At 42.9% G+C, this 17230-nt stretch overlaps 1 protein-coding gene across 2 annotated transcripts in view; it reads right to left on the bottom strand.

Annotated features, from left to right (window-relative positions):
* LMTK2 (lemur tyrosine kinase 2) overlaps window positions 1–17230 on the bottom strand; it is a 56114-nt gene that overhangs the window by 29245 nt on the left and 9639 nt on the right. For both annotated transcript variants that reach the window (XM_070414346.1, XM_070414347.1), the window contains exons 2-5: window positions 7014–7138; window positions 4341–4485; window positions 3047–3120; window positions 199–317 (exon numbers count right to left, since the gene is read on the bottom strand). In XM_070414346.1, the coding sequence (XP_070270447.1) occupies window positions 199–317; window positions 3047–3120; window positions 4341–4485; window positions 7014–7138 (463 nt within the window). The remainder of the gene's footprint in view (window positions 1–198; window positions 318–3046; window positions 3121–4340; window positions 4486–7013; window positions 7139–17230) is intronic.

Genomic DNA, 17230 nt, shown 5'->3' with positions numbered 1-17230 from the left:
TCTCATGTTCTATAGCTCCCTTTAGATTTGTTGTTTTTTTAATTTAAGTATAGTTGGTATACAGTATTAGTTTCAGGTGTACAATATAGTGACTCAACATTTATATACTTTACAATGTAATTACAAAGTACTTTTAAACACGTGATTTTCAAAAGACCACACACTGCGTTTACAGAACATATATTAAGGTTTACTTACTAGTACGGTTCTCCATTTTTCAAAAAAGTATCTTGTTCCTTTGGGCTTGCACTTGCTTTTAACTCCTTCACTATTACTCTTGCTACACTAGTGCCTGTGTAAATCTCTCCAAGGAGGACCTAAAACCAAAGAACGGGTTTTCATTTCACTTCCAACAAAATGGTCAAGAAGTGTGTCTCATTTACTAGGAAATGGAATACAGGAAAACAAATTCAGCAACAGGCAGATGGCCTTCTATTATTTTAAATACTACTTCACAAAAAGCTTGGAAAAGTAAAATACAACCTTCAGTTTTAAACCATTCATTAGATATTTACAATATTCATAAATTTATGTGTATCTCTTTTCTACTTACTTAAAAATGTATTTTACTTTCATGGAAATTTCCAATGGTATTACAGAAGAGTAATCTGGAAGTTCAGTTCAAACATAACTTAAATATTTCTCAAAAACACTTCAAATGAGTTTTTTTATTTTTGTCTCCTCACATAGAGAAAGTAAACTGACAAAGAGCCAATGTACAAACAAATTATCACTGCATTACAATGCTAAAAATCCATGGCATTCCAACTATTCCAGGCCCTTGTCTTGTACTAAAATCTTAATCAAAACTCAGTGCGGGAGGGAATATAGCACTGAAATCAATAGAAAACTAAATGAGAATGAAAATAAGTTACACATGAAATATTAAATGTAATATAAGATAATGCTAAGGCATTCCAAAATATAGTATCCTATATAATAAAAGCCAGCGACCGAATGGCAGAACAACCAGAACAACCGGTTGACCAGTCACTATGATGCGCACTGACCACCAAGGGGCAGACGCTCAACACAGGAGCTGCTCCCTGGTCAGTGGGCTGCCATAGTGGGAGCGCCGCTTGGCTGACTGTGATGAGCTGTTGCTCCCGCTGCAACCCCCGGACCGACTGGCAGGAACCCGGGCTGCGATCATCGCAGGCTCCTCCTCCTCACTCCCTGCCGCCTCCTCCAAATGCCCGCAGGCTGTGCAGTGCCACCATGAGGCTCGCAAAAGCTGACTCCGGAGGCTGGGAGGTGAGTTTGTGGCCACCATGGGACTGAGGCCTACTCCGCCGCCTCTCAGTGCTATTGTCCCTGGGCCCAGCCCCAACCGGGTCCTCTGGAGAGATGAGTGCTCCAGCTCCATGAAAGATGCCGGACCAGGGAGCAGCCGCTCAGAGGGCGGGTCCATAGGCACTCAGCTGACTGATCCCCACAGGCCACGCCCCCACCAGTGCAAGAATCCCGTGCACCAGGCCTCTAGTCTAAAGTAAAAATGATGATGAAGTAAAAGTTTTTATTTAATTTGAGAATGATCAAAACTAAAGGCTGGCTTTTAGAAGTTATTTTTTTTTTAATATATTTTATTAATTTTTTACAGAGAGGCAGGGAGAGAGATAGAGAGTCAGAAACATCGATCAGCTGCCTCCTGCACACCTCCCACTGGGGATGTGCCGGCCACCCAGGTACATGCCCTTGACCGGAATCGAACCTGGGACCCTTGAGTCTGCAGGCCGACGCTCTATCCACTGAGCCAAACCGGTTTCGGCATTTAGAAGTTATTTTATCGTTTTATAAAATAGATTCATTTTAATGCCCTGGAAAGAGAGAGCATATACTAAAACAGAATTTAATGTCTTTATTAGGAATATAAGGGCAGAAATATGAACAGAACAAGAAATTCTGATAACAAAGTCATATTTTTTTTTGTTTCAAAGAGCCAACTTGTGCCAATCCTATATAATAAAAGGGTAATATGCAAATTGACACTAACGGCAGAATGACCAGAACGACCACTGGACCAGTCACTATGAAGCACACTGACCACCTCTTGGTCCCTTCCCCTGGCCGTCAGGCACCGATCACCCAATGGCGAGTGGGGAACCAGGGTTGAGTAGCGGCAGGGGGTGGAGCCGGCTGCAGGCATCTGGGGAAGATGGCCCTGATTGCAGGCCAGACCTAGGGACCGTACCTGTGCAAGAATTTCGTGCGCTGGGCCTCTAGTATTCTATAAGACTAATAACCATAAGGTATCAATTTCAAAAAGGGGAAGAATGACAGTATGCTATTGCAATAACCTGGCTCATTATTTCTCTCCCCACCACTACTGTTACCATTCTTGATGTTCAATAGATGCAGGGACAAGTCCTTCAAAACCACAACCTATCAGTTCTTTGATCTCACTTCCAATCATTTTTCTACGATCTCATTTCAGCAAACACCCCCATGAGTCTATGCCTAGCTAATTAATAAATATAGTATGTCCCAAACCTTAAATTTTAACTTCTTCTCTGCCAGTCCTTTGATTTCCAGCTCACTTACTTCAACAGTCTAATCCAACAAGTCTGCAACTTGTCCTCTGAGTCCAGTAATGACACCACTTGTCTACCATCTTGGCTGGTCCCAAAGGTCTCCTACTCCATTTCTCTGCTTGCTTTAGAGTAAATCTCCTCTACAGACTTGTCTAAATACACTGTCTCCACTTTCTCCCTTGAACTTCCTCAGGAGTGCAGAAGGCAACTGATCAATGATTCTCTCTCATTACTGAAATGTATCTCTCCCTCTCACTCTCTCTCCCCCTTCCTCTCTGAAATCAATAAAAATATATTTTAAAAAAATAAAAATAAAAGACCTTCTTAGAAAAACATACCACACAGGAATGTTGAAGCTCACATTCCCATGCAGTTTCACAGGGTAATGGGAAAAATCAATGAGGACTACAACATCTGGAGAGAATGTGGAATGTCACGCAATACAATTCTTAATTAGCCTTAAATTCTAAACAGTTTAAGTAGGAGGAAAAAAATAGAAGTGAACAACATTTTACCTTTCCAAACCAGCCATTTCCAATTTCCTGTATATAGTTTAGACTGTGGCGGGCAACTTGAGACTTCAAACCTTCTGTAGGAAAAATTAAAGAACATTAAAAACTAAAAATAGGTATTTAACTGAAATAAATTAAATATTAAATATACAACCTATAGCCATCTGGTGTAGCTCAGTGGTTGAGCATCGACCCATGAACCAAGAGGTCAGTGGTTCAATTCCCAGTCAAGGGCACATGCCTGGGTTGCAGGGTCGATCCCCAGTAGGGGGCGTGCAGGAGGCAGCTGATCAGTGATTCTCTGTCACCATTGACGTTTCTATCTCTCTCCCCCTCCCTTCCTCTCTCTCTAATATCAATAAAAAATATTTAAAAAATACAACCTATAAAGTTCAAACACCAACATAAATTTAATACTTGTGCTAATAAAGAGAGAAACAAATACATAAAACATCTTTCAAACTAACAATGCCAAAACGTTTTAAAACTGACAATATTTTGTAATTGAATATCCCACCTTGATTCTCCAATAACTTGTACTGTTTTTTTCTGACCCAACTACACTACTATAACCTCTAGTCACCATCCTGCTGGCCTTTAGTTAGTCCTGTTTCGTGATGGAGCAGGGAACCCCAGGGACTGTCCCTCCCTATCTTAGGGTGCAAAGTCCATCTGATTAACAAATCCAAATACACCCCTCCTCCCAAACACAGGGCACCCAGAAGACAGCAGAGTCCATTCAGCATGACAAGCAGGCAGAGAACTAGGAGAGAAGCTTGTCTTCTGAAAAAGAGGCAGGAGCCCTGGCTCAGTGGATAGAACCCAGGCCCTTGGACTAACGGGTCCTAGGTTTGATTCCAGTCAAGGACACTTACCTGGCTTGCAGGCTTGATCTGTGTGCGGGAGGCAACCAATGGATGTGTCTCTCTCACATCAATGTTTCTCTCTCTATCCATCTCTTCCCCTCCCTTCCACTCTCACAAAATCAATGGAAAAATATCCTCGGGTGAGGATTAACAAAAAAAAAAGAGAGAAAGAGAAGACAGAAGCTCTGTCCAAGAGTTCCATTCTAATGAAGTGAGGAGGCCAGTTTATTCTTAAAACAGATCCAGGGTCCAAAGGAAAGGACTCAGCTTTTGCGGGAATGCAATAGGCCTGACCATTCAGCCTCAGCAGGGAGCAAAAGGAAGAGAAATAAGCCCCCAGAGGAGACAGTCGGTACAATTATTTTATGATTCCCAGCAAGGTTCCCAGTCTCACCTCTTAGAAAGAACTCAGGAAAACACGAAGGTCTTACCTGCAGAAGGCTGGAACTGGGATGGAGCTGGTAGTGAAACATTTGGTACGGAAAGTGTGAACACTTCTGCTGGGGACTGAACGGAGGGAGTATCTTCTGCTGGTGGTGTGAAATCTATCTCGTCATCAAAATTATCTTCAAATTCCTAACATAAAAGAAGAGCAATGTTATAGTGAATATAGGTCAATTTGGGAGCAAATCCTTAAAACCACTGGCTAACATTTAAGATATGAACATTTATTCACTCATTTGGAATATGTGGCTATAATTTTTCCCCAATTCACACTTATTTCAAGTAAAAGGCATATGTACTTGGGTTCTCCAACTCCAAACAGCAGAATAAATAAGACTTGATTATATATATATATATAATGTAACTCTTTAGACTGACAGCTTGAAGTTAAATGTAAAATCCTATATAATAAAAGACTAATATGCAAATCGACAGAACGGTGGAATGACTGGTCACTGTGATGTGCACTGACCACCAGAGGGCAGACACTCAATGCAGGAGCTGCCCCCTGGTGGTCAGTGTGCTCCCACAGGGGGAGCACCGCTCAGCCAGAAGCCGGGCTCACAGTGGGGAGCGGGCCTAAGCAGTAAGTCGGATATCCCCCGAGGGGTCCCAGACTGCGAGAGGGCGCAGGCCAGGCTGAGGGACCTCCCCGAGTGCATGAAGTTCATGCATCAGGCCTCTAGTTTTCTATAATGACCATGAAACTTAAAATGGAAATACTCTTCTAAGTTCAAAATTTTACTTCTAAGTTATTATAGTCTAAGCCAGTGGTTCTCAACCTTCCTAATGCCGAGACCCTTAAATATCTGATATGCAGGATGTATTGTCATTGTTACAAATTGAACATAATTAAAGCATAGGGATTAATCACAAAAACAGTATGTAATTATATATGTGTTTTCCGATGGTCTTAGACCCCTCAAAGGGGTCGCGACCCACAGGTTGAGAACCGCTGGTCTAAGCTATTCTTTTTTCTTATTCACTTTCATAGATCTTTTTGCATATTGAATCAAAACAATTTATTTTAAAATTGTATATGCACTTCTGGTTACAATGTGATTTTAATCAAAACAAGGAAGTTAAAAGACTCAGAAAAGGTATTTTTAGGCAAGTCCTATTTATCTGAAAAGAGTAGAATAAAAAATTAATCGAGGTAGAAAATAATCTGAGATCTGAACACCAAGATTACAGTATAAAACAGTAGCACACAAATGCAGCTGACATTCTAAGAACATCCGATTTTCTAAAGATGGCAACTTGAAAACCAAGGCTGCCCCAGTTGAGCTGCAGAAACCTTTGAAGTGACTTTGTTCAGCAGAAAACTATCTTACCTGTTCCCATCAGCGAGCTGGGTCTGCCTTGGTGTCCATGTTAACACAGATACAGCTGATTATCAAGGTCATTCATTCCCTCAGGTAATGAAAGAGTATTACACCACCAGCATAACAGAGTGAACAAGACTGCTTTCCATTCCTCACAGAACAACCTTCTTTTCATTTTCTACCACATCCCACAGCCCTACATATAATGAAGAAACTAAAAGCTGCAAGGGCAGATTCCTCTGATGGAGCATTTATGTTCTCACGTGCATGTGAGGGGGCATTCTTCCATATATGTCATATATGTTGTCATATGCATTACGGCATCATTGCTAATGGGAAGCAGGAAGCAGAATAAGTGAGGTACACCTTCAAACAAAAGAGCTGTGTCAACTTTCCTTCCGGACATTCCTAAAGGTTCTCCCATTGAAAATAACTTTATCCATCACTCCCACCTTAGAAATAATGCTACTCAAGACTTTGCCACAGCATGATACACCATTAGGCAGCAGATTCTAAGGTTCAGGGAGGGTGGCCGGCTGATGTGGCTCAATGGCTGAGCGTCAACCTAAGAACCAAGAGATCATGATTCGATTCCAGGTCAGGGCACATGCCCGGGTTGCGGGCTCGATCCCCAGTAGGAGGCAGGAGGGAGCCAATTGATGATGTTCCTCTCTCATTGATGTTTCTCTCTCTCCTTTCCCTCTCTAAAAATCAATAGAAACCTTCTACCCACCTGAGGCTATATGAGGCAGTATTTACAATTGGCAGCATTCTTCTTTCTCCCCACTTAGGGAGCTGTAGGGTTCAAGGTAAACTGAAAGATGCTCTCCTCATACACGAAACACCCGAGGGGATCCCTTGGCCTCAACAATCACTGACTCACCAGCATACAAAAGTTTTGGGGAAAATCAAAACCAGCCTGTTCTTCCTTGTAGGCCTTATAGCAAATACACACTCTTATAGCAAGTGAATCATTACATTCTATTCCTCCCATTCAAAACTTAGAATTGTCAATAATGCTCTCAGGCAGGGCAAGCAAACTACAGCTAGCGAGCCAAATCCAAACTATCCATTTTTATAGTTTTATTGGTACCTCTGTTTCTGTGCTGTCTATGGCTGATGTAGCACTTCGATGGCAGAGCTGAGAGTTGAGTAGCTGTGCAAGATCCTGCCTGGCCTATGGTATTTACTATTTACAATGGCAGAATATATTTAGTATTGGTTCTTACAGAAGAAGTCTGCCCACCCCTGCTCCCAAGGGAGTGTAAGATTTAGCCATCCTATTGATAAATGTATCAGAGGATGATTTTGAATGTTCCCACCATCTGTGCTCACCTTAAAGTCTATTTCTGGGTCTTTACAGCAGGATACACAATTTGCAATTAACACGATTAATATAATGAAACTGCACACAGATAGGATCACAAAAGATGAGGAAACTTCGGCAGCAGGTGGCTCCCCTGGGAAGAGAAATAAGTAATATTAATATCGTAGACATTCCAAAATCAACTTTAATAAACAAATCAATATATTTCCCACCAAATATAAATGGGGCCAAGAGTTAATAAAATAATGCTTAAATGTTCAGGATAAAGATGACAACCAACCCAAGAGAAGAAGCTAGGGTTTAAAAATCTTATTGTGAAATCATCTTAGATTTATAGAAAAGTTCGAGACAATCCAGAGTCCCCATGCCCCTTCCCCAGCTCCCACTAACATTCACATCTTATGTTTCCACGGTGCACGTATCAAACCTAAGACAGTAACATTGGTACAACACCAGTAACTGAACTTCAGACTTTATTTGGATTTTACCAGGTGTCCCATTAATATCCTTTAACTTTTCCAGATTCAATCCAGGTTACCAACTCTGCATTTAATCATCAGGGCCCCTTAGTCTTCTCCAACCACTGATGTTTCTCAGGCTTTGTGTTTCATAACTTTGACACTTTCGGAGAGTACTGGCCAGTTACGGTGTAGAATGTTCCTCCATGTGGGCTGCCTCATGATTGGACTGAGGTTATAGATATGCCGGAAGAATCTAGACTGGCACAGGGTGAACGACCCTTCTCATCACCTCATAGCAAGGACACAAGATGTTGGCACGACTTGTTCCTGGGCCTGTGAACTTGATCACTTGACCCAGGTGGTTTCTGCCGGGTTTTACCACTGGGAAGTTACCACTGTGTCCTTTACTACTCGATTCCTTAAAAGTGGGTCTGAAAGTCAGGTGCACCTCACAGGGGAGTAAGCTGTACTTCCTGGAGGAACATCACAGAATTCATGGACATACGTTAAAACTACCACAGTGATTAGTATTTGGGGGAGACACTTTGAGGTTAGGCAAATATCCTGTGTCCCCTTAAGTTCTACACACTAATTTTCTTATCTGTCACTGTGTCTTGCCTGCAGCCATTAATACCATGATGTTCCAATGGTGATTTTCTATTTCCCTCACTCCTACATTTATTATGTGTAATTCTTCTGCAAGGAAGATTAGTTCCTCCTCCCTCACTTATACAGCTACTAGAGGCCCAGTGCTCGAATTCGTGCATGGGTGGGGTCTGACCAACTCAGCCCCAAATCAGCAGATCAGGGCTGGGCCTGTCAGGAGGAAGAGACAGTGGGAGGCCGGCTGCGGGGAGGGGTTGCAGGCTATTGGCCAGTTGGCCCCACCTCCGATTGGGGTACAGGGGCGACTGGGGGCTGGGCTGGCTGGGGGTAAGGGCCACAGGGAGGTTGGCTGCTGGCCCCATGGGAGAGGCAGATCAGGGGCGGGGTGGCTGGGGAGAGGGGCCTCGGGAGGTTGGCTGGCCGGCCCCACCCCCTGATAAGTGGTTTGCTGGCGTCACAGCGACTGGTCGTTACAGCGTTATGGTTGCTGGCTTTTTATATAGAGAGATGAACTCACAGATATTTCTTTTATATGCTGGGGTTGTAACCCAGGATTATCATTATTTTGTTGCTCAAATTGTTCTAGGTTTGGCCCTGGGAGCTCTTTCCAGTTGCCCACGGGGCCTTTGGGCCGTGCCCATCCTCTGCTGTTTTCCCCACATCTCCTTAACGTGCTGGCACTACAGTTATCCGGGCTCCTCTGGCATCTTACCCACTCCCGCTTTAGAAGCAGCCACTTCTCCGAGGAGCCTCGGTCATAACCAGGAGCTTGTCCACTAGAGCAGAGCCTGCCCGTGGCCCCTTTCTGCATGGCACTGGTAGGAGCAGGGGGCAGATGAGAGTGATTTTTACATCTTAAAAGAATTGTTTTCAAAATAAAACAAAACAAGATGCAACAGACACTGCATGTGAGCCACAAAGCCTAAATATCTGACTATCTGACCCTTTATAGGAAAGTGTGCAATCCCTGTCTAGAGCATAAAGATTTTACATCTCACTTTCAACAAAAAGTTACCTGGAAAACATCTCATCCAACTAGGGCTATTTTGAGCATCTTCTTTAGTAGAGCAGACTGCTGAGTCTCACCTACTGGTGTTTTACTAAGAAATAAACATCCCCCCCCCCCATTTTATTGAGCTTATAACTGACATATAACATGATGTCAGTTGAAGGCGTATGACGTGATGATTTGATACAGATATGTATTGGGAAATGATTACCACAATAAGGTCAGAAATAAATTTTTCCTTAAAATCCTCATCTGCAGCTAATTATGTGTTCAAATGCACCAAGGGGAAAGCATGGAGACAAGTTATGAATGATGCCACCGTTTTTCTGCAACGAAACTATAATACCTGAAGCAAAGAAAAACAAATCCAAACGCCTACATGAGCAAGACACATTCCTGAGCATAAACCACTTCAGTGAAGAGCAGAGAGGCCTAAAGCCAGCTGCAAACAGGACTAAGTTCCTTCTCAACACAAAACTCTGTTTGTGAAAGCAATGCCGAAACCACATTGTTACAAGTGGGGCTCAGCCTCTGCATTTACAGCTAATACAGTAAACCGAGGTTGTTAAGAATCTGCAAGTTCTAAACCAACAATATCTAAAACAGGAAAGTCTATACATTCACTGAACCCACATTGCTGGCTTGCTGACTCCTCTCAAAAGCCAATCTGGAGGAAGTCAACTTCCAGAGAGAGAAAGAATCCCTTAGCTACAGACACGGCATATTTCTCAACTAAGTGAGGTGCGACAGCCAACTTTCTAAGAATGAAGACAACCCAGAAAGATCACTGCCTTCTCCTCCGTTCGGCTACCTGTTCTCTCATTCAGCTCGGTTTCTGTGACCCACTGGTTCTTATTCTTATAACTTCGTTTTCCTCCCCTGGCTCATGCAATAAAAAGTAAATATGACTCCTGAGGCTCCTTACAGCAAAGCACTTTCATAGCCACTGTATTGTCTTTTATTTTTAAAATGCAGTTTGTCCACTGCATTTTAACATCCTGAATGTTCAGGTGTATCTTATACTCGAAAAGTTGGTTTTCATTGGCAGAGTTTCCTCTTTTTTAATGGCACAGAAGTAAGGGTGTGTCGTAATCCATTGTATCTGAGATTTGATAACTACAGTATGATTCCATCCGATCGTTAGCACACCGCTGAGGGAACTCGACCAGCTCCACAGCACAGGTGAGACACTGATATGCCCGAGGACACAGTGGGACTGTGGCGCTGAGTATAAAGCCCATGCTCCCCAGGACCCCACACTGTTTTGCCTCTCGAGGTTAACTTTTAACACTCAAAAACAGCCTCACCTAAGTACTTTGAGCCGAAGTCTATCACTGTTAATTAAGACAGTACACACTCCTGGGGCTCTCCTCCAAGCTCCACATAACAAATATTAAGTCATTTTTTCCTCTCTTTCCATCCGTATTTTTTTTCTCAGTACACACTGTCTATTTATTGTCAAGTTGGATCAGAACTGCCTGAAGGCAGCTCAGTTATCGGATTCAGAAAACCTCTCCTGTGAGCCATTAGGTCGGCAGGAGAAGTTGTCCACGTGTTAAACAACCCGTTGTGTCGAGCTTGGCCCTCCCCTCACCTACAGGCTTACCTGGTGAGGACACCACGGAGGCAGCTGCCCCCGCACGCAGGTTTCCTCAGTGCCCCAGGCCCATGCACCTCAGCGTCTACCAGTCCCACCGAAAGCACTCCACAAATTACTGCCTGAAAAGGAACCTACTAGGTAGCCTCCAGTAGGAATTTTTACAGTTTTATCACTTTTAAAACTATTTTATATACTGTGTTTTTCTCTTGGTTCGTCCAAAGCACTGTGCTTTAAAAAACCTCTATATACCAGTGAAGGAAAAACTTCTGTAAGTTGAAGAACTAGAACCAACCTAGCACAGGCTGGAAGGCGAGATGGGCCTGCATAGGCCACAGAGGAAGGAAATTCCAGCCCGAGGAACTGCAGCTGAAGTCCCCACACCCCTGCGGGCAAACTGCAAACCAGCCCCTGGGAGGCTCGATTACAACTGTTAGGAAACCATGAAGCAAGACGGGTTTCCTTAAACATTCTCGTCTCTGCCATCCAGAATGCATACATCAAACCCACGTCTAGTAAAGAAAAACATCAGTAACAGCAGGAGTGCCTCCAGACACTGAGGCAGCTTTACCCACTGCAAACTGGAATGAGGGTAACTAGGGGTCTGGGTGCTTAGCATGCTTCCCTCAGACACCAATTAAAACATCCTTGGCATCTCTCAAACACATTCTGTGAGTGATAGTTCACAGTTTCAAACCATTTTAATAGTTATCTACCATTTGATTTAATAAGCAGAAACCTTAAGGAACTCTAAGAGGTGGGTACCTATTATCTGTTTTATAGACAGGTAATTAGGAGCATGCAATTTCTCAGTAATGACTCAGAGTAAGTCAGGAGCACTACCTGATTATTAATTCAACCATTATAAATCCCTGCCTAGAGCTTCCATCAGAATGTGAACATACATGTAATTAACTAAAGAGTTACCTGTGAAACAATCCTGGGGTTAAATAAAAAATGTAAACATCCACTGATAAAAAGCAATGATAATCAATGCTCGATCCATTAGAGACTGCAAAATGCTGATCCTCTCATGTTGTCATTCCTTCTTCAGTTACAAGCTGATAGACTTTTATAAAGAGAAATGTCCTCATACTTACCGTGTGGTTAACAGTGCTTCAAATCATAAAGGGTGGGGCTGAAAGGACAAACCCTCTAATCACGTACTTGGCTCCTCTGGCTGCCAGCCCATCATGAAGCTAATGGGGGCCCACCTAGAGTCACTTCATTAGCATAAATTCATGTGTGACTGAGAGGGGCTTGTTAATACCAAGAGATGCTCCTATCACCCCATCACCAGGAAATCCCGTGTTTCGGGAGCTCTGGTCCAGGAAAGGGGACAAAGACCAAGTATGTACTCCCGGTTCCGTCACAGGTATTTACACTCTTCCCACCAGGAAGCTCCCCACTGACACACCCTTCCCCCAATTCATCTTCACCATTCAGATCTCAACTTGGAAACTGGCCCCGCAGGTCCTAGTCCCTACCTTTGGACCCCCAGTGCACCCTGTATTTCCCCATCATAGAGTTTATCACACTAGCATTCCAAACGTCCACGTCTTCCCCACGAGACTGCAAGCTAAACAGGGTTGGGGACCAGGCCTGTACACCCCACCAGTGACTCTCAGGGCCCAGCACAGAGCCTGGCATTCAGTCAGAAGTAGGGGGAAGGGGAGAAAAGAGAGAAAAAAGTGAGAGACACCAACTAAGGAGCACCAGCAAAGGAGGGAAGATAAGCAAGGAGGGAGAGGCGGAGAAAGAAATTCATGACTAATCTCCCGGTTAACAGAATGAACTTAGGTTTTAAGGGTCAAACAACATTGTAACAGCAGCAGTCCTTTGATAATTTGATGCTCTTATTTGGCAAAGATTTTCCTCCCACTACTAACCATCCCCTAATGCATATTGTACTGGGTGGTCCTGTCCCTCCCCACCATTAATCAATCGTTCATCACTTATTCCCCAGGTCTCATAGAACTTCCAAAAACATTCTTAATTTACCCATTTTGCAATTCATATTAAGCAGTGTAACTATTAAGTTGTTTTCATTAAACAATAAGTTTTCTTAGAAAGTGGAATTCCCCCAACTTATGTTCTCCTCTGATCGCGAGTATTCATTCACACACACCATGTTCTCGGTGACGTCTCCATGACGACCGGAAGCTGTAGTAGACTCACCTGGTGCCTGCAAAGCAAAAGCCCAAAGGTGCCCTCTCCTCCCTGGCAGCCCAGGGCGTGTTGGGCTGTGGAGACGGGGCTCACTGTCCCTGGGCTGCCACTTCTGGGTTTTTTTTTGGTAAAAAAAGGAATCTAAGTAGATGCTTTCTAAGATATGACTCTAAATTTGTTGTTTCACTCAGCCTATTCCACTAAAATTTGTTATCAAAGGTTCATTTCACTCCAATTTTAAAGACACTAACTAGGATGCAAGCTACCAAAGAAGAGAGCTCCCCTAAGGAGGCACAGCTTGGCCAACAGGGTGTCAGGCTTAGGAGGCTTCTGTGGGACCCGTGCCCCACACCTGAGAAACGAAGGCAGGGTGGTATTCTATGAACGAGACCAGTGATGGCGAACCTTTGGAGCTCGGCGTGTCAGCATTTTGAAAAACCCTAACTTAACTCTGGTGCCGTGTCACATATAGAAATTTTTTGATATTTGCAACCATAGTAAAACAAAGACTTATATTTTTGATATTATTTTATATATTTAAATGCCATTTAACAAAGAAAAATCAACCAAACAAATGAGTTCGCGTGTCACCTCTGACACGCCTGTCATGGATTCGCCATCACTGAACTAGACTCTTCATGAAGCTGCTGGCATGGCTGAGCTGTGCAGCCATGCGCCATGCTCAGAGGTTTGTGGCAACTCTGAATCAGGCCTTCCTGCAGTCCCGGAAGCCAGGTCAGAACAGGCAGCAGCCGCCCCAGAAGCAGGACCTCAGGGCACGTTTCCCAGGGCTCCTCCCCAATACCGGCCACTGCAGTGACCACTACTGTCTCGGGGAAAGGACAGTCTGTCTCTTCACTCAACTTCCCATGGAAATCTGTACAAATGTGCAGGCAAACCAATGGAAGACTGGAGTCACAACACAAACTTCAGCCAATACAATTTCTGCACAACAGGCCGAAGGCTAGGAGATGACCTAAATGCATGCATCTTACTTCCAGGTAGGGCAGACCCTAAAAATCCTAGAAAAACACGTCTGTCTACCTTTTTCTTTTTTCTAATTTCCTACAACACCTTGCTAGAGCCTATAGTCTCAGAAGCTTTGTAGCTTCCTAAGGCCTAAATTGAATTCTTGTTAATATAAGTGAAACAAAGTCATAAGCAATGTGTCTTTTAAAAGTTCTCTCTTCAGAGAGGAAGTTGATGGAGGTATGGATGTAGCTGGACTGGCCAGAGGCATGGCTGGGACTGGGAGGTGGGTAAAGAGAATTCATTTTACTCTTCTGTCTACTTTTGTGTATGTTCAAAGACCTCCATAACAAAGTTTTCTTTTTTAAGTACTATCTCCATAACTCAGCCAGAAACTGCTTACCTCACCGGCCCTGACAAGGCTCCGAGGCACACAAAGATGAGGTTTAACTCGGGTGTCCTGATAGTGCTTCCCTGATGTGCCTTCACATTATACAGAAAAACAGACCAAGGAGAGGTTAACCCGACATAACTAGGTGCTTCCACACACTGAGGGGTCCAGCCCAAGATAAAAGACCTTCCGGCAATAAAGAGCCACGGGGACAAGGGGTCTCTTATGGAAGTGGCTGCTCCATCGCCCTAATGCGAAGCCCACCAGTCAACAAGTCTCACCCAAAACATTCCTTCCTCAAATGTTCCCTAAGCACCTTCTATAAAGCAGGCACTGCCACAGGCTCCGGGAACCTGGATTGGAAAACAGCTCACCTGCTTGTGCGGGGAGACAGACAGGAAGGCGTACGTGGTACCTCAGATGGAGATCACACGTGGGAAATAAAGTAGCAGATGGGGGTTGTTATTTTATATGGAGTGATCAGAAAGCACATTTCTGCTATGACAACAATTCATGCAAGAAATGCTGGTGGTTTGGCCCAGGTGGTTATAAAAATAGTTAAGCCCGGTAAGTGTGGTTCAGTGGTTGAGCGCCAACCCAGGAACCAAGAGGTTACCAGTTCGATTCCCAGTCAGGGTACATGTCCAGATTGTGGGCTTGATCCTCAGTAGGGGGCATGCAGGAGGCAGCTGATCGATGATGTTTCTCTCTCACTGATGTTTCTATCTCTCTACCCCTCTCCCTTCCTCTCTCTCCCTTCCTCTCTATCTAAAAATCAATTTTAAAAAAATTAAAATGCCCATTAACTTTAAAAAAACCAACATGGTTAATACCTGAACAGTGCTTCTATGTGCAGGCACTATTCTAAACTCACCCAATCCCACACAGCCCTTTGGGTAGGTTCTAGTATCAGCCCCACTGAAAAATGAAGAAACGGAGCAATGGAGAGGTGAGGACGCTTTTCCAAGATCACATGGCTCCTACACTCCATGATGCGGAGGGTGAGAGAGGCTGTGCCCAGGACTTGGTGGCAGATGTGACATGGAGTGTGGGGTGAAAGGACAACTCCCATCAGTGTCCCTCACTCTAACATGAACCGACTTCCAAGGATCACCTCACACTTGAAATAACCCTCCTTGAAAAGTTAAAAGATAGTGACCAACCCAAATAGACAAAAAGCTACTTGAAGGAAGCAGAGTGCAGGTGTTTAAAAAAAAACAAAACTAAAACTAACAACTATACTTAATATCCTCAGCAATAAGAGGAGATATTATATTCATGAAAAGATTCTATTTTAAAAGTGTGTGGGCATGTGGGAGGGGGATTCCTGGAAATAAAATGTAATAGAAAAAATAAAGGCTCTCACATGGTAGAATGAAGAGAACAAAGGGAGAGAAGAAGCTCATTCCAAGAAATCCAACTCAACTAACAGATGTTCTTCAAAGAAATAACATGTTTTTAAGTGAATATTTTACACGTTTATCATTACGTTTAAAAAATTAGAAATATTTTAACACCTTTAATTAAACAGTACAACTTTGTCTCACAGGTGGAAACTAAATTATTCATACAAATTTTAAAAAGTAAAAAATGAACCTGGTCTTTTTGAGCCTAATCATGGAAGCTAGCAATTTAGTTTCTTAATTTTCACTAAGTAATTCTCTTCAATACTTCAAGAATTGACTATATGACAACTGTGCTTAAATCTCATCCCAGTACTTTCAGACAGTACATAGAAATAAATATCCAGAGGAGAAATGACTGGAATTAGCCTGTGTGTGTGCATCTCGCTAATAAGAGAATTCTCGACAGTGCAAGGCAGTGAACTTGGTGAGCAGGGTGGACTGGGCGGTAGGACCCCTCAGTCCACAATTAGTCTGCCACTGACTGGCAGTATGGGACTGGATCTGCTACTTAACTTCTCTGAGCCTTGGTTCCTGCACCTGTAAACTTGCATGTCAGCTCTAAGTTCTAGCTATAAGGATATATAATTTCAAAATGTTATGATTCTACCCAGTGCCTATATGGTTAATATTGGATATAATGATCTTTTGTTAAATGTTAATTTTTTCCTAAATAAGAAATTAGATTACACATTTCTGAACTGCATCAGGCCTCTGGGAGAGTGTTCCCGAGGACTATTCTGGTAAGTTTGTTATTTCTCAGTGTCTCACTAGCAATCAGTGTGCGGGTGCTGCATTTTAATGACAGTCTGAAGTCAGAGTCAAGTGGGGCTCTGCCTATAACTGCAGGCTGGGTCCTTGGAAAGTAACAGTTGCTACTGACATAAAGAACCATTCTAGAGAGGCACCCAGCCAGGGAGAACCAGGAAGAGGAATATTTTTCCTTCTGAAAGGAACACAAGTTGAATTTATTGAGGTTCTGAGGAAGAATCTGCAATGTGAAAAACACATAAAACTTATATTTAGAGGCTATGTGAGAGGTGACCAACAGACCATAACACTTCTATTTTGCAATAAAAAGCTGAAATTACAAAATTTCACAATTACTATTTGGTTAAAATAGATATTTTAAATGTGTAAAATGACTACAAATTCTCCCTCATCTACCTTCTAAGTCCAAGATATCTTAGAGACTTACTTCCTATAATTAAAAGTTGCAATTATATATGAAACTCAAGTCTCCTGTTCACTATAGCAAAAAAAGAATGTAAGAGGTGTTTGGGATGGACTATGAACATGGAGAACAGATGAGAAAAAAAAAGAGCTTTTAAAAATTAAATTATAGTGGTTTCACTTTGGAATAAGAACAACTTCTCTCTCAAAGTTCACTATCATAGATGCTTGAACTAATTTCTTTTCTCCTATTCAAGGCATATGTGTTGCAAAAAATAAAGTCCTGAATTATCTGTACTGGTCTATGAACCTATGATGTTCTTAATCAAACCCATTTAATATAGCAGTTTCTGGGGTAGTTTACTTTTTTTAGCTAATCACAAGAATACTAGAGGCTCGGTGCACAAAATTCGTGTACTGGGGGGGAGGGGATCTCCTTCAGCCCAG

The sequence above is a fragment of the Myotis yumanensis genome, unplaced genomic scaffold (assembly GCF_028538775.1).
Source record: "Myotis yumanensis isolate MYYU_CA2020_CCGP unplaced genomic scaffold, mMyoYum1.0.hap1 SCAF_5, whole genome shotgun sequence".
In the NCBI taxonomy this organism is placed as follows: Eukaryota; Metazoa; Chordata; class Mammalia; order Chiroptera; family Vespertilionidae; genus Myotis; species Myotis yumanensis.
Note: the sequence above shows the minus strand (reverse complement) of the source record. Positions and strands in the feature narration are given on the sequence as shown.